Below are 20,543 nucleotides of genomic sequence, written 5' to 3'. Positions count from 1 at the left end.
CGTGGAGATTGTAACTTCCACGTGTACACATCACGTGATGGTTTGGTTTGGCTTGGCTCGTGGGCCCCATTTTCCCTGAAACCTTCAGTTTTAATGATGCACGCATTTCTTTCTTTCTTCTTTTCTTAAAGAGACGACGAAATCATTTCTTACACATATTTTCTCAAAATACTCGGTTCTTCAACCATATGAAATTTGTTCAAATAAATTTGTATAGAAAAATTTAACTATATTGGTAGAGAATTAAAATTAATTTTATTTATTTATCATAAGTTAGAATGATTAAAATAATTAATTAATTATAGTATTTTCTTTTACACTAATCATTCGGTAGGAAGACTATAATCATTATTTTTATTCTATTAAAATTATTATTACAATCGTCTGAATAACTAATTAATTGCTTACATTTTCGGAGAGAAGTCAAATTTAATTTATTTATAACTATAATTAATTAATTCAGAACATGGTTGGATAATCACAATAGAAATTGCACGTATTTCACTCTTATCGATCATTTTCATATTATTGTTAGGAAACAGATATCTTATCAACAATCACCCAAATGCAATTTATCTTATTAACCTCATCATCTCAAAGTAAAAAAATAATAGGGGTATGTATACCTCGCTTCACCTTCCTCATTCCTCCATCATTGATTCTGCCCTGCTACTTCCTGGGAAAGAAAACAAAAAATTAAATTTACAGTTATAGTTACTGTAACGACACCGAAAATTTAAAAGAAAATACATATAATAATCTAAATGCGGAAGCAAAATAAAATATTAAGGTTAATATCTCTTACACAATAACTTAAAAGTGCCAAACAATATCACGGAATAAGTTCTCTAAAAAAAAAACGATAAATAAGAAAAATAAAAGAAACTATAAGGTATCTAGCATCTACTCGCCGTCTTTTTATGGATCGGGCTCAGGAACCAGGTTCTCCTGATATGAAATGGTTAAATAAGGAATGAGTTACACTAACCCAATAAGTATCACATTAATCACCGTCAAAGAAGTAAAGGTTAGTAGAAAATTAAAACAACCATTGGAGCAGTAGATTTAAACAAATTCGTTTATCAATAATCAAACCATTTACTGTCCATTTACCGCAGTGAGATTTATAGAAATAACCTATGGAAACAATAATATTATAAATATCATGAATTCATATATCATCTGTAACATAGCATATATCACACTTTTATATTCAAATCATCAAACAACAATTGCCCATTTTTATCAGTCTACTAGTATCCATGGGAATCCATATGGGTCCCCGCTACACGTGAACAATTCCCTTAACAAACTTAATTCCAAGGCCGTCTCCATACTCCGTCCGGTATGAGCGCCAAAACAATAAACCTCAATATCCCGTCCGGTATGAAGGTGAAACAGGCCGTCCCCATACCCCGTCCGGTATGAGTGCCAAATGACCAAGTCTTCATACCCCGTCCGGTATGAGACAACGTTCACGGTAGGGTTTCCTATGAACTCGGTCCATTCACCATCTCCTAGGATATCTAGTGAGGCCGTCATCTTATCCACTTATCAAATCTCATCCCATTCCTATTTGTCCTTAATCTCCGTTACCAAATCAAATATAAATACATACACAAGTAACGTACATCCAACAAAGCAAGCATATCTTAGATTCCCAAAATCAAACAATAGTGAAGTAAGCAGTGATATATGCATTCAAAATCATAGAATAAATAAACCAGATACCATAATGCATTTAAACTGTAAAATAAATCAAACAGGAATTGATAGAGAAATATGTCCGGTTCGGGCTCCATTAGCAACCGTAATTAATTATGCATATGTATTTAATTTGTACAAAATACAGTATTATCATTTATTTAGACTTCAATTCCATGATAGAAAATAGGGTGAGGGGTCCTTACTTGATTTGACGCCGAAAACTATATTTTCACTGCACCTACGGGCGGTTCCTGGGTTTCTTGAATTTTTACCCGGGAATTGAAACGCACTTACGGTACCTATACATGTTCCAAATAACCTAAAAATCAGACCCAGGGCCTACTCGGCCAATTTCGGAATACTGGTACTGCGGCTCCGCCATGCTCCGGTGACGGTGTCGCCGCGAGTGGCGGCGATCCGCCTTGGGTTGGCTGTTTTCGGCCAAATTCAGCCAAACTTGCATCGATTCCTATGAAAAAACACACTTAGGGACTTCAGTGGGCCCAAAAAACACGAAAAATCGAAACTTACCGGCGGATGGGCTCTCCGGTGAGGCGGCTCCTCCGGCTCACATTGCGGTTGGGTGTTTTGCTCCGGTCAACCTGTAGAGGAGGAAACGGTAATCACAACGGTGGAAAAATCACATCGAACGAGAATTGGGAAGAGTCTCATCAGAGGCAAAAACCAAGACACCCCACGGCGGCCACTGAACTTCGGCGACATTTTCCGGCCAATTGGCCGGTACTTTCGCTCCGATTTGGCCACAGATGGGTTTAAAATCAAATATGAGCAAAGGGTAGAATTTTTACCTTGTTTGGCGACCAGAAATTGCTTCGGTACAGCGGCGAGTGGCGGCGGTCGGCTCCTTGGCGATTGGGCTGTCTTCTCCGGCGAGGGGCTCTGGCGGCTAGGGTTAGAGTTTGGGTGCGAATGAAGTTATTTATACTCATCTATTTTGATCTGAACCGTTCATCGCTTTTAATCTGAACCGTCCGATCGCGATTAAATAGAGAATGAATCTGGACCGTTCATCGCAATTTAATCTGGACCGTACGTGCGCGATTCAATCTGGATCGTCCATGCGCGATGCAATTTGGGCCGTCCGTGCACGCGGTAACGGACCTCAACCGTCCGATCGCGCGCACACAAATTGCCCACGTGGCTCCCTCCCGCGTGGCCTCCTGCGTCAGCATCTCCGCCACCTGACGCGTCCTGGTTGGCCAGGGCTGCTGACCGGACAGCTGACGTGACACAATTTTTTTAAATTACGTTTTGACCCTCAATTTTCGATTTTTCTTTTAAAAATACCTCCATAACCCAAATTTTCACCCATTTTCTTTAAAATTGTTTTCAATTAAATCCTTAAATAATTTTTACTCATTTTTGTTATTATTATTATTTTCATTAAAATAAATTAAATTAAATTAAATTCTATTAATATTTATTTATATTTATATAGAATAAATTAAAATAAAATAAAATAATAATAATAAAAATAAATAAAGAAATAGTTGGGTGTTACAGTTGCGATTGGCACTCTCGCTCTTTTTTTTTTTTTTTTTTTTTAAATTAGGAAAACAAATAAGAACCTTTTATGGCTACTACTTGGAGTCCCTTTTTCTCATCTTCGAAAAATTGTGATAAGCTCGCTAGTTAGAACCAACATCAACGCCTTTGTGCTTCAGATAGCCCTTGGCCTCATGAATGTCCTGCAGATAAGGTAATGCAGATCAGTAGACAGAATGACAAATATTTTTGACTCTAGTGGTTTTGTTTGACCATTGCGTCTGCCAGTCTACAAACATTGTTCAGAATGTCCAAGATCTCTATTTCCATTGATATTCATATTTGACATGCTCGGTTAACTGGTTGTTCGAGATAATATTTTCCTTGATTCTGAGAGAGCAAAGACCCTTAAATGAAGCATGTAGCCTAAACAACAGCCACAACCAGTTCTCTTCTCTTAGAGAGCTAGCCTTCAAGCCAATCAAGTCTTCTATGGGTAATTACTACAACAAAAACTAGAGAGCAAAGAACCTCATCTCTTACATAATTTTCAAGTAACCGGGACTATTCAACAGCAAACAATAAACAAGCTGCAGTTATAAATAAACAAAAAAGTAAAATACCTGCTGCAACAGCAGTGCTTCTTCAGGACAAGTTGGAAATCGCATCAGACCAATTCCAACCATTAATAAACCATAGCATCCTAACGACACTATAAAGTAGATTGGCAGCTGCAAAAACACCAAAAATTAAAGCTCACCTAGTAAACCAAAAATCAGAGGGAAAAGATGCAAAATGAAAATAACTTGACAAGGAAAATAAGACCCAAAAAAAAAAAAACACTCACCAACCAAGTGTGGCTCCGTGAAACTACTGATGCCTGTATGAGCCCAATCCAAAAGGCAGATATAGTCACAAATAGGGTCAAGATCTTAATTATATGCTTCATTTGAAATTCAACTTCAATGCCCTCCTTGGTCCTGATTACATCAAATAACATGAAGCATCTTAAATGTAGATGTAACCAACAAAGGTTGAATTTTTCTTGGTAGAAAAAAAAAAAAACTTAACTTTTAACTCCAAATGAACTAATATTCATGGGCAAAAATTGTGCCGCAGTGTTCTCTCAGGAACCTGTCCTGATTTGTGAAGAAATAAAGGAAGAAGAAGAATTGCAAAAGAAACAGAAAAGTATCTAGAAGAAGATGCGAGCAGAATTAAAATTTAAGGAGAAGAAAGAGTAAGAAAGATGAAGATAAAAGAGGAATTGCTGTAGAGAGAAGCTTGAAATTTTCTTTCACATTTTATGGATACAATTCTTTTTTTTTAAGACAAAAAGTATGACGTGATTCATGCATTCACCAGCACCAAGAGATTGTTGACCCATTTACAAAAAATATTTACATGTCAATCAAAACATTAATAAGGTCTCCAAAATTATCCATTGTATAAAGAGGATGACTCATAATAAAAAAATTTAGGATCTGAAACTATCTATCTCTAACTTTATCAAAATCATCTCTCAAGTCCTCAAAAGCTCTCGTGTTCCCAACTATACCTTTCATAGCTGAAACAAACTAATGAATTTCCAACTCAACCTTTTGTGGCTAAAAGAAACTAATTAAAACTAATTCTTACCTAATTTCAGTAATCCCAACAGCTCAATTAATTATTTCCAATAAACTCTAATTATTAATTGGGTCTTGCCATTACCCTCCCTATAAAAGCATCCTTGCCTTCAAGGATGTTTAAGCTGAAAACATAGTATCGGCAATGAACCGGAAAACAGAAAAAGGAAATTGGGTATTTCAAAATAGAAAAGAAGGTTCTGCCTCTTATCTCCTTTAATTCTCAACTGAATTGGTGCCAAAGTGGATGCTTTGCTGTATCTATTTCCTAAATCCTTGCTCACGTGTCCTCTCTAGCACAGGCTCTTGCAATAAGAAGCTCTTGATGCTTATTGTAATAAAATTGAACATACAACCAGACATCAACTAATATCCTTCTATTGTGTTGAATAAACTTGCCATTCCAAGTAGCCATCAAAAAATTAAACAAGTTACAACAGATCCCCCACTCACAACTTCATCTTCAACAATCAAATATTTATTCTGAATAAAACTCTTAACTTCTTCCCCTCTTATGTTCAACAGCCTCCAGCACTCCCATTTGAGCCTCATGGATGATTCACTTGGAACAAAGTTGAGTGTTCTTCGGTTATCAAAATGATTTTTTTTTTGAAATAAATTCACTTATCAAAATGATATTTAACAGACATCCAAACATCAATTGCTAATGGTATATTATTATCGGAAAAGACTAATGCACCCTCAAAGAAACCAGCAACTTTCTATTCTGCATAGTTCTCAAAGAAACCTATCAATTACTGAATCAAATGTACCAAACCAAAAGCTTTTAAGGGCCTGTTTAACCATATGCACATCCAAAAGCATGTTGAAACAAGAGTGATTTATCATGCCTATTTACCTCGCAGTTTTGCTCAATAAACCCAAAGCTGAGACTATTATGAAAGATAGAAAAATCAGAATCCTCTCATGATGAAGATATAATATGAAAAATTACTGAACTAAGGCATGTAAAAACATCAGGATCAGCATATCAAACTATTTTGTCTAATCTAGTTCCATGGCACCATACCCATTCTAAAACAATCAGGCCTTGATCAAACTAAAACAGCCCATCCATGTCAGATATAAGCACACAGACTAACCAGGTTCCTCAAGCAACTCATACATTTAGAGAAGAAACCGGCTACCTTTATGGCATTTTCTCAACCGCCTTCAAGGCATCATCTTCTTAAAGGCTATAGTACTCTATCAGCTCCTGTACTATTTGATATTTTTCCTCCAAACCCTTGTACTATTTTTTGGCATGTTTTAATCCATTACTTTCAAATTTTTACCCCATCCAGTCTCAGTCTTAACTGCTGTTTATGGGTTGTTTAATCTTACATACAAGGCTAATGATGAGTCAAAATTAGAACACGTAAGCGGTGACATGGGACATACCCTGACATTCAATGTGGCAGCCACATCATGTCAAAAACTCAAAATTCCATCTAGGTCCCTGATTCTTCCCATCTTCTTCCTCTGAGCCCCACTCTTTGTTCAAGCAACAATCTCATAAAACCCTAAATTCCAAGTGCCATCTTATTCCTTATCATCTCCTTCTACCTCCTTCCAATTGTAGTGCCTGAAAACCCTAAACTTCTGGCTGAGTCTGGAATATTTTTCGAATTTGCAGACATGTGTATCTGTCATAGGCACATGAACCAGTTAGTTGCACTAACTTCATTGCTCCTCCAACAGCTTTCTCTATCTCCCTACACTCATTGTGGTGCTACTATCCATCCACATTGGTAATCTAAAGGCTCCTCAGAATCCAATCAAGGTAATATTCAAGAACTCCCTTTCTTCCAATAGACACTGCCATGTTGGCCCACTACCACAAACAGCAGCAATTTCCCAAGACCAACACCTGATATTGGCAGTATTGACAGTTTTTGAAACATGAGATGCACATTCTGCCACTGTCGCTAGGATCTCTGTAAACTCCATCTTTGGTCTTGGATGGAGCAATTTAGACTCAAAATAAATCAGATCAAAGTTGACAATTTTGAGATTAGAGTTCAACACAGTAGCCTTCAAGGACCTTCACAGATACAAATGTGCAACAATTCACATTCCAAATACTCTTACCTTCTAAACATGATTCTCCAATAAAAATAAATTAACAGGATATAACCAAAAATAAATTAGTTCAGATATGACCATATTGATATAAAATTCCAACATGTTAGTCAATATTTTTTTAAATAAAAAGTATAGCATATATCATTGGATACAAGCACCAAATGGGTGCCAACCTATAAACAAAAAATATTTACATATCAATCAGGATATCCAAAAATTTTCCTAAATTCTCCATAGAGTAACATATTAGCCAATGCACAAGCAATTCGGATCAAAATATTCTTCAATCTCAAAAGACGAAGAGGATAGACATGAAGAAGCAGAAATCAGAGACTTTGAATTTTGAGTTTTTTAATCTAACATAACTGTCACGTCATATATCACACCATCACTTACATATTCTAATTTTTTACACATCATCGGCCACGTGTTCGAGATAAAACTGTCCAAAAAGGCAGTTAAGGTTGAGAGTGGATCGGGTAAGATTTTAATGTTAAAATAGACTAAAAATTAAGAGGCTCATACAGAAAAAAATCAAATAGTAGGGGGGATTGCCAGGGTATTTTGCCCTTGTCTTAAATGTTCAACTGCATTAACTCAAAAGCTAACTAATCCATATAATCAACAATCATGACATGAACCAAATTCTACCTCCAAATGAACTAAGACCTAAACAAGAAGCATTACGAACTTTCTCACAGAAACATCAAACAGTATCAAACAAAGACCAATAACCTACTGGAAAGAAAAGAAAGGAACGGAAAATGAAAATGGAAATGAAAAAGCAGCTAGACACTTCATCCATATAGAAATGAATACAAAAAATAAAGCCTGATTTCATTTATTCTCAAGTTCAGACGCAAAATGGAAGTAACAAAGCAGTAAAGGAGGAAGAGAGATTTGATTTAACCTTTATCTTCAAGCCTACTTTCTTTCTCAAACCCTATAAATTTGTTCTTTCTCTCCCTTGATTCTAACTCCCGATTATTCCCCTTTCGGTTCAAAAGAAGAAACCCAAAAAAGGCTTTCCTTTTTCACCTGATTTTATCTTCTCGCTCTCTCTCCAATTTTCTTGTGGTATGAACCTAAGGCCGCTGTTACGGCTTCGACGACACCCTTTTAGAAAATCCTAATTGAGAACCTTTTCCCGAGTTTTCTCTCCTTCTCCTTCGCCTCGTTTCTCTGACGCCCTAGATTCTCCGTTATCCTCTTCAAAATCGCCTCTGAGGCTCTCTTCTTATATCTGCGGGATCCGTTGTCCTCTTCGCGTGCTCCAGCTCGGCTCGCCGTTACCAGACTTGGTGGTTCTAGTCCTTCACTGCAAATTCTTGGCGATTACCACGGTGACCTCTGCATTTTGCTGCTACTCCAAAACCGCCTATGATTTTGCACGACTTGGGAGCTCCTTCTCGTCTATCCCGACAGTTTGCTTCTTCTATTTTCCTCCCTCTCTCTCATCACTCTGTTTCTCTCGCTTCCCTTGACCTCGAACAGAGAGGTGAGACGTGGATCAGCCTATTGCTTCTGTCTTCATTTAACAGCAAACACCCCCGTCAAAAAACGAAGCGAGAAACGAACGGAACGGGACGGTGACGTTTCTTACGTGGAAAACATGGGATTGGGGTTGAGATTTCGGGGTTAATAAAAAGGGTTGTTTGGATTAGATGGATTTGGGTTTAATGTGATTTAAGGAATAATATTCAGAATAATAATGAAATTTGAAAATATTAAAGTTATTTCTGCAGTACAAATTTTATAAATTGTCAAAATATTTACGAAGGGTGATGAATTTTGTCAAGGTTTATTAATTGATTGTTGACATTCAAAATTATCTTATTGAATTAGTGACATTCTCATTTCAAAACAAATGGCTATGGTGATCTAAAATTCATGGTAATTTTCTTGCAATAATCAGAAATCATATCAAAGAGAGAAAGTAATCAATTGAATTAGAAAAACAAGCAGAGGAGATTATAGTCCCAATTGGGCAGGACTAGAACCAAAGTCCCCATATATATTTTTGCTAAAAAATTAAGATTCAAAAAAGTGAATTTGAAATGTACATCATAATCCTCTTCGATTTTACTAGATCAAAATGTTATACAGGCATGCGTAAAATAAGGTGGCCGTCCATGACACTGCAATTGAAAGAAAAAAAAAAAAAAAAAAAGATTTAGACAATAAAATTAAAATCATAGATATAATTTTGTGCAAGCAACAACAGAAAATCAAAATGTGACTAAAATGAAAGAAAACAAAACAGTTTTACCTCTTTACGTAATAGTAACAAAAGTCAGCAAGGATGAATGTTTGAACAATTTCTGCGAGGAGAGCTACTGGGAACCAGAAGTATCCGGCAGTAATGAAGAATAAATACGTTCCTCGGGTTACATAAATCTGCATTTTCAACGGAAAGATGAAGTATGAACAAGCTGGAAACAAGAGTGGTATCACTTGAAAACCTAAAACAATTTTTTAGACATAAACCACGAATTCTAAAAGTTAAAAAGCTCAAGCTATTCTTTTGAGGCCTTTATCTCTTCCGATTAAAAAAAACAAACTTTCTACTGTTTTGATCATTAGAGATTCTTCACGGTAAAAGTTTTCAATGCCCCTTTCTCCTGTTGACTTCGTAGATGACTTCAAAAGACATGAGATAATTCTGAAGAATACAGGAAAGTTACATATACTCTGGAAAATACATATCATATGAGATAAATCTACAAGGTTATGTTGAGAATGCCCTTATGAAAAATACAAATGTTGAATGAATACTTCCGTGCTGGCGGCTTAAAAAACAAAAACTTACCTGGATTATCCAATGAGCACAAGCAAAGAATCTTGCAACACCAAGAGCAAATACATAATGCGCAGTAAATGGTTCTATCATCTGAGAAATAACGTAAACAAAGTTACTAGCTTGCGAAAGAGAATTAGCATAGTTTGAACTCAAGTGGTGGTATTTTACCTTTGCCTTCTGCATCATTCGAAGCTGAGGTGCGACTGAAACAGATTCCAAGAAGACACTGAATGCCCACATAATTCGACTAATCCTTGGATGATGTGTATAAGGGTGTATAATTACAGCCAGAATAGCACAAGGTACCAACTATCACATATTGAACAAACAAAATCAATGAAGTGAAGGAAGATTTTTGAAGTGTCTGTTTAAACATATTTTCTAATTTCCAAACAATAAACAACTGAATCAATAAAACAAAATGGAGATAAAATAAAAAAGAATAAGTCAATTAATTTCCTCAATCAAAATTGTACCAGGAAATAGTATGGATGCAGAACTAGCCGAGTGATGATACCATGTTAAAGAAATAAATCTACAGAGTTTTGTGTCATACAAATAATAAGTAATTGATGAGTAATTAATTGAACTAATTATTTTAAAATCTTGAACGAATTTGTAACGATTACAATGAATTGTTTATATTATAAGAGTAGTGATAATGAAGAATGCAATTTACCAAATAGTAGATGGGCATATCGTCTAGCTCCTTGATGTAAGTGGCCTTCAACTTACGACGTATCATATAAATAACCCACCCAGTCGAAACAATGGTGGTGAAATCTAGCACCGTGTGAATGTCTGCCTCTATCATGGTGCTGCAAGCCAATCGTACAGCTAGAAATATAGCTGTGAGTTCTTGAGACTTGAGTGAAAGACCTGAATAAAATCACACTCCTAAGTCAACAACTTGATTATCAGGGCTAATGAAAATTTTAGTTGTGACAAAATAGACAAGCTTGGTTTCTTTGTTCACTTGGCTCACCAAATTTATCACTCTGAAACCAAATTGAACTTTCTGTGTTCTCAATTGTCACCTTTTCTAATTCAACATACCTTTGATTTCATACGTAGTCTAATATTTTTCAGGACACGATAGTATAATCCGACTTAAACCCTATTTAGCCCCCCAAGTTTTTTGCTTATTTGTTTAATCTGCGATTATCACATCAATCGTGTAATGTCTCGCAGAATTGAATGCAAAACGTTCAATATTAACATCAAGTAAATTATGATTTTGAAAAGGAAGCTAAATTCTCTCTGGTTTTCCCCTGGCTGAGATGAACAAGATAAGACAATTCAGAACCACCGAACATCAAATCAAAGCCATCAATCGTACAGCACTCCATAAAACAGAGAGAGAGAGAGAGAGAGAGAGAGAGAGAGAGAGAGAGAGAGAGAGAGAGAGAGAGAGATTCAATACACTCTGGTAAATTTTTATATTACCCCTCGGGAAAAAAACAGAGAGAACAAAAAAAAAAACAGAGATATTTGACGATAATGGAAAAAAAAAATACCAGAGCAGGTCTTTGTCTTAGTGAGCTTGTAAATCAAGACCAAGATCCCAGCCGCATGAACCACCTCGGCTGCAACAAAGAAGTGTCTTATGTTGTCTTTCACCAACAACCTCAAACCCACCAACGCACATAAAAATAACGTAACTCCCATCAAAATTTTCACCTTCATCGACTGCCTCCTCACGAACCCAGACAGCATCTGCGCTCTTGACAGATCTCTCTTCTGCCCCATCTCTCCTCTTTTTTTTCTCGTGATAGAAAGCCAGATACGAGATACAAAAGCCTGTAAATGTATACAAGGATATCCGAATTGTTTAATTGAATCGACTTTCTCGAGAGAGAAAGAGAGAAAGAGAAAGAGGAGATTTCTGATTTTTGTTTCTACAAATGGCGGAGACGGGGAAGACTAGAGAGAGGCAGGCGTTTTAGGACGACACGAAGAACGCATGCAGTAGCAGAGTGGGGGGTTTTATTAGGTTACGTTGCGTTAAGTTTGCTCTTGAACACTCAGCCAATCATTTGGTGACACGTGGTTTTGGTATTTAGACCAATTAGATTTTGTAACGGATTAATTGGCGTTCTGTTTGGTAACAGAAGCTGATTTGATTTGGGGAGTGTTTTGACTTTGATTTCTTGCCTGCTTATGTTTTGGTTTGATCTTGGACTCTTTTAAGTAGTCAAGAGTAGAAATAGGTTGTATTAGTGGCTGAATAAAATCATACTAAGATTCAAATTATGCAAAATAATATATATTTACACTTTAGTTAAAAAAAATAAAAATAAAAATTCTTTGTATATTTTTAAATATATATTTTTTACTTAGTTGATTATTTTATTTCATTAGTAAAAGATTTATTATGTTAATTAAGTGAATCTTAATTGATAATATTCAATTTTGTCCTGACTAAATTCAATCCAGATCCTGTCCAAAATAAAATGCAATCCAAATCTCAATAAATTAGGGAAAAAATAATAACAATTAAAACGGATAATAATAAATTATGCCTAATCATTATTATTATTATTATTAAATTTTAACTAAAAATTTTAAAAAGATTAAATGATTAAAAAATTATGAGATTTCTTAATTAATAAGTAAAAGAAAGAACAATGAAGAAAATCTTCATCTTGACTAAAAAACTGGTAAGCAACCTTCCTTGTAATTTGATAATAAGAATAAGAATGATAATTAAAAAATTAACTAAGTAAACAAAAAAAAAAAAAAAAAAAAGAAACAACCTTATATGCGAGTAAATTAATGTTAGATTAGGACGAAAATCTAAATTAAGATTTGTGTTTTGTAAATTTAAATTAAAAATAATATCGCCATTAGCCGTATTAACTTAATTATTTAGTTTAAGATTAATTAGTGCGACGCGAGTCAAAAATGTTAAAATTGTGTTAAAGTTAATCGATTTTATTGGTTCGATTATGATCCAAAAATGTATAAACATAGAAATTAGTTAAATTAATTATAATTAGTAAGTTTAACCGATTCTATTACTTTATTTTGATCCTGATAAAATTTGATATTTTGACTTTCGTTCTTGATTTAATTTATAAATATAAGATTTGAATATTTCGAACAATATTTTTATATTAAAAATTATTAGTAATAACAATATTGGACAATGTTAAAAAATTCAATACTAAAATTTATTAGAAAATGAAATACAAGATCTAATAATTCAACAAATATGTTCTATTGGTAATGGAAATCCATTTTCATTCAAACAATTAACTATTGGAAGAGAAAAATTAAGAGCTTTTCCATGAGCATTCCAACAAAAGGGATATGCATTCTTCTCACCTGGAGCAGGATGTAACTCGATATCTATCAACTTAAGATTCTTACACGAAAGCGCATCACTACAAGCAAAATTGACAGGTGAACTCTCTCCATTTTTGTTTTCATACGTGCCTTTGATATTTTCATAGTAAATATCATGGATCATGACGGCACTAGATTCATTCTTACATTTCTCTGTGGAACAATAATATTGATCAATGATAATTGGAAAACGTACACTTTCAATTTGAATATAATTGAAAGTGATATTAAACGACCCTCCTTGCCAAGTTTTAATACGAACACCATTGATTATTGAATTTGTAATTGTAATATTGGAAACACAAGCATGAGAGTGATCCTCCCCGAGGCTACCAATACTGCGAATAATTAGTAAAATATTAGTTTAAAGTCAACTTAATAAATTTTTTAGACTTAATCTAAAAAAATTATAATCAAAAGTTACTCATAACTTTGCATATAAAAGATTATGAAGTCGGAGAAGAGATTAATATACCTTATTCCGTGGCCTAGACTACATGTTAAGTTGTTTATATTCACATTATAACAATATGTTCTAATTGATACGCAATCATCTCCTAAGAAAAAAAAAAAATCATTGATAAAAAATAAATAAATATCAAGAGCGTGCAAAAATTAAGCTAATTAAGTCATGAGAACGAAAGAAATAAATAATTTTACCGTTTGATATAACCGAGTTATTTATTTGAACATCTTTTGTTCTTCCCAAATGAATTCCATCAGTATTTAGGCTATCACCGGGTGATTCAATATGGATATTCTCACATTCGTCAAATTTGACATGAAATTGAGGACTATTCTTAATATTAAGTCCGTGCAGTGTAATGTTGGAGCTCTTAAAGAATCTAAGTGTCTGTATTGAGAAAAAAGCCTTGTGGTATTATAAATAATTCAAAACAAAATATGAATACATACTTACAAGGGGACTATCACATGGAACAGATTGTGTTGTCTCGTTGCTTCTCTGTTTAATTAACAACATAACATAGTTATAAAATCATTATTCTCAAAAGATATTTCATTACGTTTTAATATTTTTGAAATAGTGTGCATGAAAACGAAGTCATCAAATATCATACCCTGTGAGGTTTGCATGGCAGATCCCACCATTTCTGTCCTCGGCCATCTATGATTCCATTACCTTGTAGACGCATTCCATGAATACTCTCAAACAAAATCCATGGATCCTTGGGGTTAGCTTCCGACGGCCATTGATCTGGTCCACCTGGTGCCACTATAGTTCCATCAACCTTGTTATAAAGAAAAATGTTAACTAATTGCGGCCATTATACAAATATACAGACACATATATGTAAATATATATATATATATATATATGTATGCATTGCATGTTGGGACATTGTCTTAATTTTGAGAAGAAGAAAAACACACAACATACCTGAAATACAAGTTCCCCTTGACACTCTCCATCAAAGGTGATTTTGCTTACCATGAAAGTATTGTCTTGAGGAACCAAGAGTGTGGCTCCTTGGGTTTGACAAGATTGTTGCCAAGCATTACTAAAAGCTAGGGTGTCATCGGTGACACCGTCACCAACTGCGTCAAATGATTTCACATCAAAAATTTCTCCATGGCCCGGTAAGAAGGAGATTATAGTAAAGAAAAACGAAAGAAATAATTGAGAAGAGTTCATTTCAATTCAAAAAACAAAATCAACACAGATGATGAACGAACACGACCAGTGTGAAGCAAGAATAAGCCCGAGAGAAAAAGAACTCTGCTTCTGAACTCAAGACTTTCACTTAGTTTATAAGGAACAAGTGCGGGAGAAATAGAAGTTGGGTTAGTGCATATATATATACATATATATATATAGTAGAGCCAGCATTAAAACTGAAGTTGATTTTTGCACTGGCTAACTCTGTCAATAAGTGCTGCATATTCGTCACCATCATCTGTTTTCCTATTCACATTAACTTATAAACCTAAACCTACGGTGGATGTGTCCCATATTCTATTTATCATATTGCATATATATACATTCCTCCAGATCGTGCCTGCAAATCTATATATATATATATATATATATATGTATGTATTCATTCTCTTCTTTACATATGTACCTCTTTATTGCTTCTTGTAATCATAAGAAGCTTTTGAAATTTTTTTTAAAGATTGAAATTTCTTTCAAAATTAAAAGATTTTCTTTTAATTATTTGTTCAAAGTCTTTTATTTTCATAAATGCACTTGGACTAGTATTATCCAACATAACTTTTTTGGGAGTTACAGAAATAATAAGGAACTTAATTCTTTTAAAGATAACATTCATTATGTTTTAAATTTCTCCAATTAATCAGTCTCTGCATTCGCACTTCTCTTATTCTATAAGAAGGATATAAAGTGTATTGAAAAAATTTGTGGAACAGAACCATTTTTGAGTTTGATTCTTTAAATTTTCCTTTTCAATCTTTTTATGCCCATAGTTACCAGTTTAATTGGTATTGCAAAGTATTGTAGTAACTCAAACATATATATATATATATATAATATCTCGTAGCTAAGCTAACTCTAATACTAGAAAGACTTCTTATAATCACAAGAACAAATACAAAGTAGAACAGACTATATATGTATACAGGCATGATATCAGGTCTTATGTGCATATATATATATATATATTGATATGTAATATAAATAGGTTATGGGGCACATGCAGGTAGGTTTAGGGTTGTAGGTGGATATATATGCTCACAGTAAAAGAGATGATCATGGTTATAATACTATGTATCAGGAACTTATTTGCTCATCATCAGAAGAAGCAATACTAGGTAACAGAGAAGTGTACATGCTTGCTACATCTATCGATGACTAGGATGTGTGTACGTATGTATATATGTATACACGTAAGTGGTCTATGTGGCACATGTAAGTAGATAGGTAAATAGGTATAGGTTTGTAGTTTGATGTGTAACTAGATAAGTGTTGCCTGTACATATCATGATCATTAATTTTTTCGCATACACATGAACCTGCAAAACCTGTACGTACTTATTTACTTATATGTGCAGATATACCATTTATATACACATATATATATATATAGGTGCAAACATATACCTATCAAAAGTCTTAATAAATGGAGCCTGCTATGCAAATATCTCTGTTCACACCATACACATCTTAATGATCAATAAACAGAGCCTCTGTGTGTGTGTATATATATATTTGCATACCCTCGTCTTTCTAATTTTAAAATGTTTTCAACATTAAAATTAACAAAATTAAGACATTTCAAGAAAACATTAACTGTTTTTGAATACATAAAGGCCATTAGTTGTCATCATATTTGAATAACTTTAGAAAAATTCTACCCATAAAAAAGAGTTAATTATAAGTTCCAGTTAATTGTTCTAATTTTTTTATTATTATTATTAGGTAACTATTTTTTTGTTTTAATTGCCTACCATTAATATTAATTCTGTCTGTACCATACGAATTTATAATTACCAAAATAGTTATTTATTATGTCAAAATTTTAGAAAATATTATTAAATTAATTTATAAAATTTAATATTTACTACAGTTTAATTATTAATTTAAAAAATAAATATAAACTAAACTTTTGAAATAAATTTCAAAATGTTGAACTTCAAATTATAACAAAAAATATTAAGAATCAAATTATAACAAATAATAAATTTTAAAGGTTAATTTAATAATTTACTTAAAACTTTAATTTTTTTACATTTAACATTATATGTCTAATTATAATTAAATTTTAAATAATTAAAAAGTTTATCCTTGATTTATTAATATAACTTTCTTAGTACATATAATAAAGTGATTAAGTACGTCTCATGGCATAACTTGTAATTAGTGATAACAGAGCGAGATGACACTAATTATTTAGTGATAGAGGCGGTGATGAAGGCGTGGCGTGAGACAAACATGTAGTGGGTTGACCTTAGGCATCGAAATTCCTAATCCCTCTCGCATATCCACACTACTTCCCACGGCTGCTCTCACATGGAATCCCTGAAGCAATCGAGCAACCGTCAACTGCACAACCTGCAAACCATAAGTAGCACCGGGACACCCTCTCCGACCAGAGCTGAAAGGAATGAATTCAAACTTGTTCTGATGATCGCCATTATTATCTGCCATGAATCTCTCGGGTCGAAACTCACATGGGTTTTTCCACACGCGAGGGTCCCTCTGCAACTTCCATATGTTGACGATGACCCGAGTTCCCTTCGGCACCAAATACCCGCCGATGTCACAATCTTCCATGGCCTCCCGGAGGCCTGTTATGGGTCCCGGCGGGTACAACCGCAGAGTTTCTTTGACGATGGCTTGCAGATAGTTTAACTTGTTCATGTCTGATTCTTCAACCCATTTTTCCTTTCCTATTTCCCTGTCCAGCTCATCTTGTGCAACCTTTACCACGGTTGGATTGTTTATGAGCAAGGAGAGTGCCCATGTCAGAGTAATTGATATGCTTTCTGATCCTGTTAGCGTAAGAATCTGCAACAAATATTGAATTACATGTATAAATTTCATTTCTTTTATCATATAAAAATAAAATGAAATAAATGAGAATTTTGGGTTTGAAAAAAGAAATATTAATTTTCTAAGATTGGTGATCATCGTTTTCTATTTCTTCCTTTTTTTTAAAAAAAATTTGGAAAAAAACAAAGACAATTCCATTTCCCCCACCAGCAGGATGACCACATTTGAAATTCTTCCTAACCACTTATTCGTCCAGTACAATCACCTAGCTGATATCAGTCCGTTTCTGTCACCTACTATAAGATTGATATAAAAATTTAACAAATTTATTTATTTATCCATGAGCCATTAATGATGTTCGGTACCAGAGCAGTCGCCTTGACAATGATATGGCGAGTATAGCCGGAGATGACAGCATCTTCTGGTAAGGTGGAGAGCATGGCATCCATGAAATCACTGTCCTGAAGCTCCGCCGTGGCCTGCCGTCTTTTCTGCAGATGCTCATCTAGCCAGCCCGAGATGACACTATCCAGTTCCTTAGCAGTCTCCTTCATTGACCTCACATGTCCCTGAATATCCAGCCACTCCAGCCATGGAATTGCATCTGCCTCCACGAACACCCCGCTTAAATACTCCGCTTTCTTGATAGCCGACTTGTACCGCGACACTTCACTATTCCCTTCCCCATAGTCATCGCTCGAGTAACGCTTGCCCATAACCATTCTAAGTATCATGTTGAAGGTCAACCCCTCGAAGGACTTGCTGAGGTCAACTGCCGCACTCTGCTTATACAGCTCTTTGATGAACGTGTCCACTTCTAAGAAGCGAATGTGCTTGAGGAGCTCGAGTCGGTCGGTGGAGAGGAGCTCGACGGTGACCAGCTTGCGGATGTCACGCCAGTATTTGCCTTGCGGTGCGAGCGCCAGAATAGCGTTGTTGTAGCCCATGTACCTCCCGGCTGCTATGCTCGGCCTGGTGGCTAGAATTTTGTCATTGGTTGTGAAGCAGTTCTTAACGAGTTCTGGGCTGCTTACCACAAGCAGGCGGTGGCGTCCTAGTTTTAGCCAGAAAATAGGGCCTAGCATGTCGGCCATGGAACCCATCTGTCTGCAAATTGGGTCATGGCGGCCTAGAAGATGGAGGTGACCAATCAAGGGCCATGGTCTAGATGGTTCAGGGATTTTGCGAGCAGCACTGCTCTTATTACTCTGCTTAAACAAGAAGGTTTTTGAGAGAGCATAGATCATAAGCAAAGTCAAGAAAACAGAAATGGAGTGGATGTAATCAGAAGGAAAATCCATGATGGGGACTTTGGAGTTAGGGGATCGGTTAATCTTGTGCAGAAAACTGGTTTGACATCTTGGAAATTTATAGCCATCAACCTTGGATCACCTCACGTTACTCCTATACCATATAGAAACCTTTATATATATATATATATATATATATATATATATATATATATATTAATAAAAATATAGTTATAAGAAAATATAAAACAAATTTGTTTGATTTAATTAAGAAAGTGAACTTAAAAATAAAAGTAACAAAACATAGATAGTGTTATGAAAATAGTATCTGTAACACACAATTTTTTTTTTTTGGTGATTAAAAATTAATAAATATAAATTTTTATTATTTTATTTTGATTATTGTATTTTATTTTAATTTATTTAGAGTAAAAAAATGAAATAAAATATAAGGATGATTTAATTGAAAATAATTTTGCAAAAAATAGATAAAAATTTGGATTCTAAAAATATTTTTGAAAGAAAATACGAAAAATAGAAAGCAAAACGCAATTTTAGGAAGTTTCGTTACGTCAAACGCTGAGTCAGCAGCTTTGACCAACCAGAACGCACCAAGTGGCAGAGGCGCTAACGCGGGAGGCCATGCGGGGGACGGGGGGTCACGTGGGTGATCCGCGTGCGTGCGATCGAACAACTGAGGTCTGTTCTCACGCGCACGAACAACCTAGATGCGCTCCCTCCCAAACACAATCGAACGACAAAATTCAAAAGCAATCGGACAGCCCAGAGTGAATCGCGATAGACGGTTCAGATTCACTTTTTATTTAATCGCGATCGGACGGTACAGATCAAACACGATTGACTGTCCAGATCAAAAGCGAATGTATATAAATAACTCACATCCACACCAAACCCTAACCTAGCCGCCAGAACCTCTCACCGGAGAAGACGACCTAGCCGCCGGGGAGCCGACCGCTGTAACCTGCCGCCGCAACGGATCCCTTTCCGACTGCCAAAAAAGGTAAAAACTTTTTTTTTTGCATGAAATTCAATTTTAAGCTCACCTATGGTCAAATCGGAGTGAAAAGACCAACCAATTGGCCGGAAAACACCGGTGAAGCCCGGCGGCACAGTCGCGGAGAATTTCACAAACCGCCTCCGATGCCCTTCCCGATTCTTGTTTCGCGTAATTTTTTCACCGTTATGATCACTGTTTTCTTCTTTACAGATTGACCGAAACGAAACACCCAACCGCAACGTGAGCCGGAGGAGCCGTCGCACCGGAGAGCCCCGTCGCCAGTGAGTTTCGGTTTTTCGTATTTTTTTTCGGCCAATCAAGGCCCTCTAACGTATTTGCTCATAAGAATCAATGCAAAATCGGCTGAAAATGGCCGACCTGAGGCGGACCGCCGCCGTGAGCGGCGGCAATGGCGCTGGAGCAAGGCAGAGCCACCGTGTCGAAGTTTTGAAATTGGTCGAGTGGGCCCTGGGACTGATTTTGAGTTTATTTGGAATATTTGTAGGTATTATAAACGCATTTCAATTCCTACAGAAAAATTCAGAGAACCTAGGGATCGCCCGTAGGAGTAGTAAACCGTTTAGCTTTCGGCGTTAAATCGAGTAAGGATCCCTCACCCTATTCTCTATCATAGAACTGAAGTTTAAATAAATAATAATGTAGTATTTTGTGCGATTTTAGTAAACATGTATAATTAATTACAGGTTGCTAATAGAGTCGGAATCGAAAA

General features: G+C 35.3%; 4 protein-coding genes across 6 annotated transcripts; all 4 read right to left on the bottom strand.

Annotated features, from left to right (window-relative positions):
* Positions 1–419: 419 nt before the first annotated feature.
* On the bottom strand, positions 420–8,576 carry LOC110823445 (dolichol-phosphate mannose synthase subunit 3). 3 transcript variants are annotated; one of them, XR_015817806.1, is made up of 5 exons: positions 7,837–8,568; positions 4,061–4,193; positions 3,837–3,944; positions 3,297–3,416; positions 420–676 (listed from the first exon to the last, which is right to left on the bottom strand). XR_015817806.1 is itself a non-coding variant. In XM_088215871.1 (4 exons), exons 2-4 carry the CDS (start codon positions 4,160–4,162, stop codon positions 3,357–3,359), a joined length of 270 nt encoding a protein of 89 aa, XP_088071997.1. In that variant the 5' UTR covers positions 4,163–4,193; positions 7,965–8,576; the 3' UTR covers positions 3,173–3,356. The 3 variants fall into 3 exon arrangements, 2 of the variants coding, with proteins under 2 accessions (XP_088071997.1, XP_021909519.1); XM_088215871.1 differs by lacking the exon at positions 420–676 and having other exon boundaries at positions 3,173–3,416; positions 7,965–8,576; XM_022053827.2 differs by lacking the exon at positions 420–676 and having other exon boundaries at positions 3,173–3,416; positions 7,837–8,567.
* A 268-nt stretch (positions 8,577–8,844) lies between these two features.
* Positions 8,845–11,699, bottom strand: LOC110823453 (ER lumen protein retaining receptor family protein). The gene is made up of 6 exons (XM_022053840.2): positions 11,244–11,699; positions 10,406–10,605; positions 9,895–10,035; positions 9,736–9,816; positions 9,196–9,323; positions 8,845–9,064 (listed from the first exon to the last, which is right to left on the bottom strand). Exons 1-6 carry the CDS (start codon positions 11,473–11,475, stop codon positions 9,025–9,027), a joined length of 822 nt encoding a protein of 273 aa, XP_021909532.2. The 5' UTR covers positions 11,476–11,699; the 3' UTR covers positions 8,845–9,024.
* A 2,078-nt stretch (positions 11,700–13,777) lies between these two features.
* Positions 13,778–14,853, bottom strand: LOC110823436 (polygalacturonase At1g48100-like). The gene is made up of 3 exons (XM_088215868.1): positions 14,474–14,853; positions 14,154–14,324; positions 13,778–14,038 (listed from the first exon to the last, which is right to left on the bottom strand). Exons 1-3 carry the CDS (start codon positions 14,726–14,728, stop codon positions 13,955–13,957), a joined length of 510 nt encoding a protein of 169 aa, XP_088071994.1. The 5' UTR covers positions 14,729–14,853; the 3' UTR covers positions 13,778–13,954.
* Positions 14,854–16,822: 1,969 nt separating this feature from the next.
* Positions 16,823–18,958, bottom strand: CYP82G1 (cytochrome P450, family 82, subfamily G, polypeptide 1). Its single transcript, XM_022053777.2, has 2 exons — positions 17,911–18,958; positions 16,823–17,560 (listed from the first exon to the last, which is right to left on the bottom strand). The coding sequence occupies exons 1-2, from the start codon at positions 18,844–18,846 to the stop codon at positions 16,943–16,945; spliced, it is 1,554 nt and encodes a 517-aa protein (XP_021909469.1). The 5' UTR covers positions 18,847–18,958; the 3' UTR covers positions 16,823–16,942.
* Between the last annotated feature and the right edge of the window lie 1,585 nt (positions 18,959–20,543).

The sequence above is a fragment of the Carica papaya genome, chromosome 3 (assembly GCF_054855325.1).
Source record: "Carica papaya isolate Zhongbai chromosome 3, ASM5485532v1, whole genome shotgun sequence".
Classification (NCBI taxonomy): Eukaryota; Viridiplantae; Streptophyta; class Magnoliopsida; order Brassicales; family Caricaceae; genus Carica; species Carica papaya.
The sequence above is the reverse complement of the archived record's forward strand: the minus strand, read 5'-3'. Positions and strand labels throughout refer to the sequence as shown.

What these genes read in the sequence shown, in the direction of transcription:
- LOC110823445 (XM_088215871.1), bottom strand. Translation starts at nt 4,162, where the DNA reads ATGAAGCATATAATTAAGATCTTGACCCTATTTGTGACTATATCTGCC. An exon ending in CACGGAGCCACACTTGGTTG is followed by an intron (nt 3,945 to 4,060) that starts GTGAGTGTTTTT and finishes GTGTTTTTGCAG; the next exon opens with CTGCCAATCTACTTTATAGT. An exon ending in AAGCACTGCTGTTGCAGCAG is followed by an intron (nt 3,417 to 3,836) that starts GTATTTTACTTT and finishes CCTTATCTGCAG; the next exon opens with GACATTCATGAGGCCAAGGG.
- LOC110823453 (XM_022053840.2), bottom strand. Translation starts at nt 11,475, where the DNA reads ATGGGGCAGAAGAGAGATCTGTCAAGAGCGCAGATGCTGTCTGGGTTC. An exon ending in GAATGATGCAGAAGGCAAAG is followed by an intron (nt 9,817 to 9,894) that starts GTAAAATACCAC and finishes GTTATTTCTCAG; the next exon opens with ATGATAGAACCATTTACTGC. An exon ending in GTGCTCATTGGATAATCCAG is followed by an intron (nt 9,324 to 9,735) that starts GTAAGTTTTTGT and finishes TTGAAAATGCAG; the next exon opens with ATTTATGTAACCCGAGGAAC.
- LOC110823436 (XM_088215868.1), bottom strand. Translation starts at nt 14,728, where the DNA reads ATGAACTCTTCTCAATTATTTCTTTCGTTTTTCTTTACTATAATCTCC. An exon ending in AAGGGGAACTTGTATTTCAG is followed by an intron (nt 14,325 to 14,473) that starts GTATGTTGTGTG and finishes CTTTATAACAAG; the next exon opens with GTTGATGGAACTATAGTGGC. An exon ending in TGCCATGCAAACCTCACAGG is followed by an intron (nt 14,039 to 14,153) that starts GTATGATATTTG and finishes TTAATTAAACAG; the next exon opens with AGAAGCAACGAGACAACACA.
- CYP82G1 (XM_022053777.2), bottom strand. Translation starts at nt 18,846, where the DNA reads ATGGATTTTCCTTCTGATTACATCCACTCCATTTCTGTTTTCTTGACT. An exon ending in TTGTCAAGGCGACTGCTCTG is followed by an intron (nt 17,561 to 17,910) that starts GTACCGAACATC and finishes TATTTGTTGCAG; the next exon opens with ATTCTTACGCTAACAGGATC.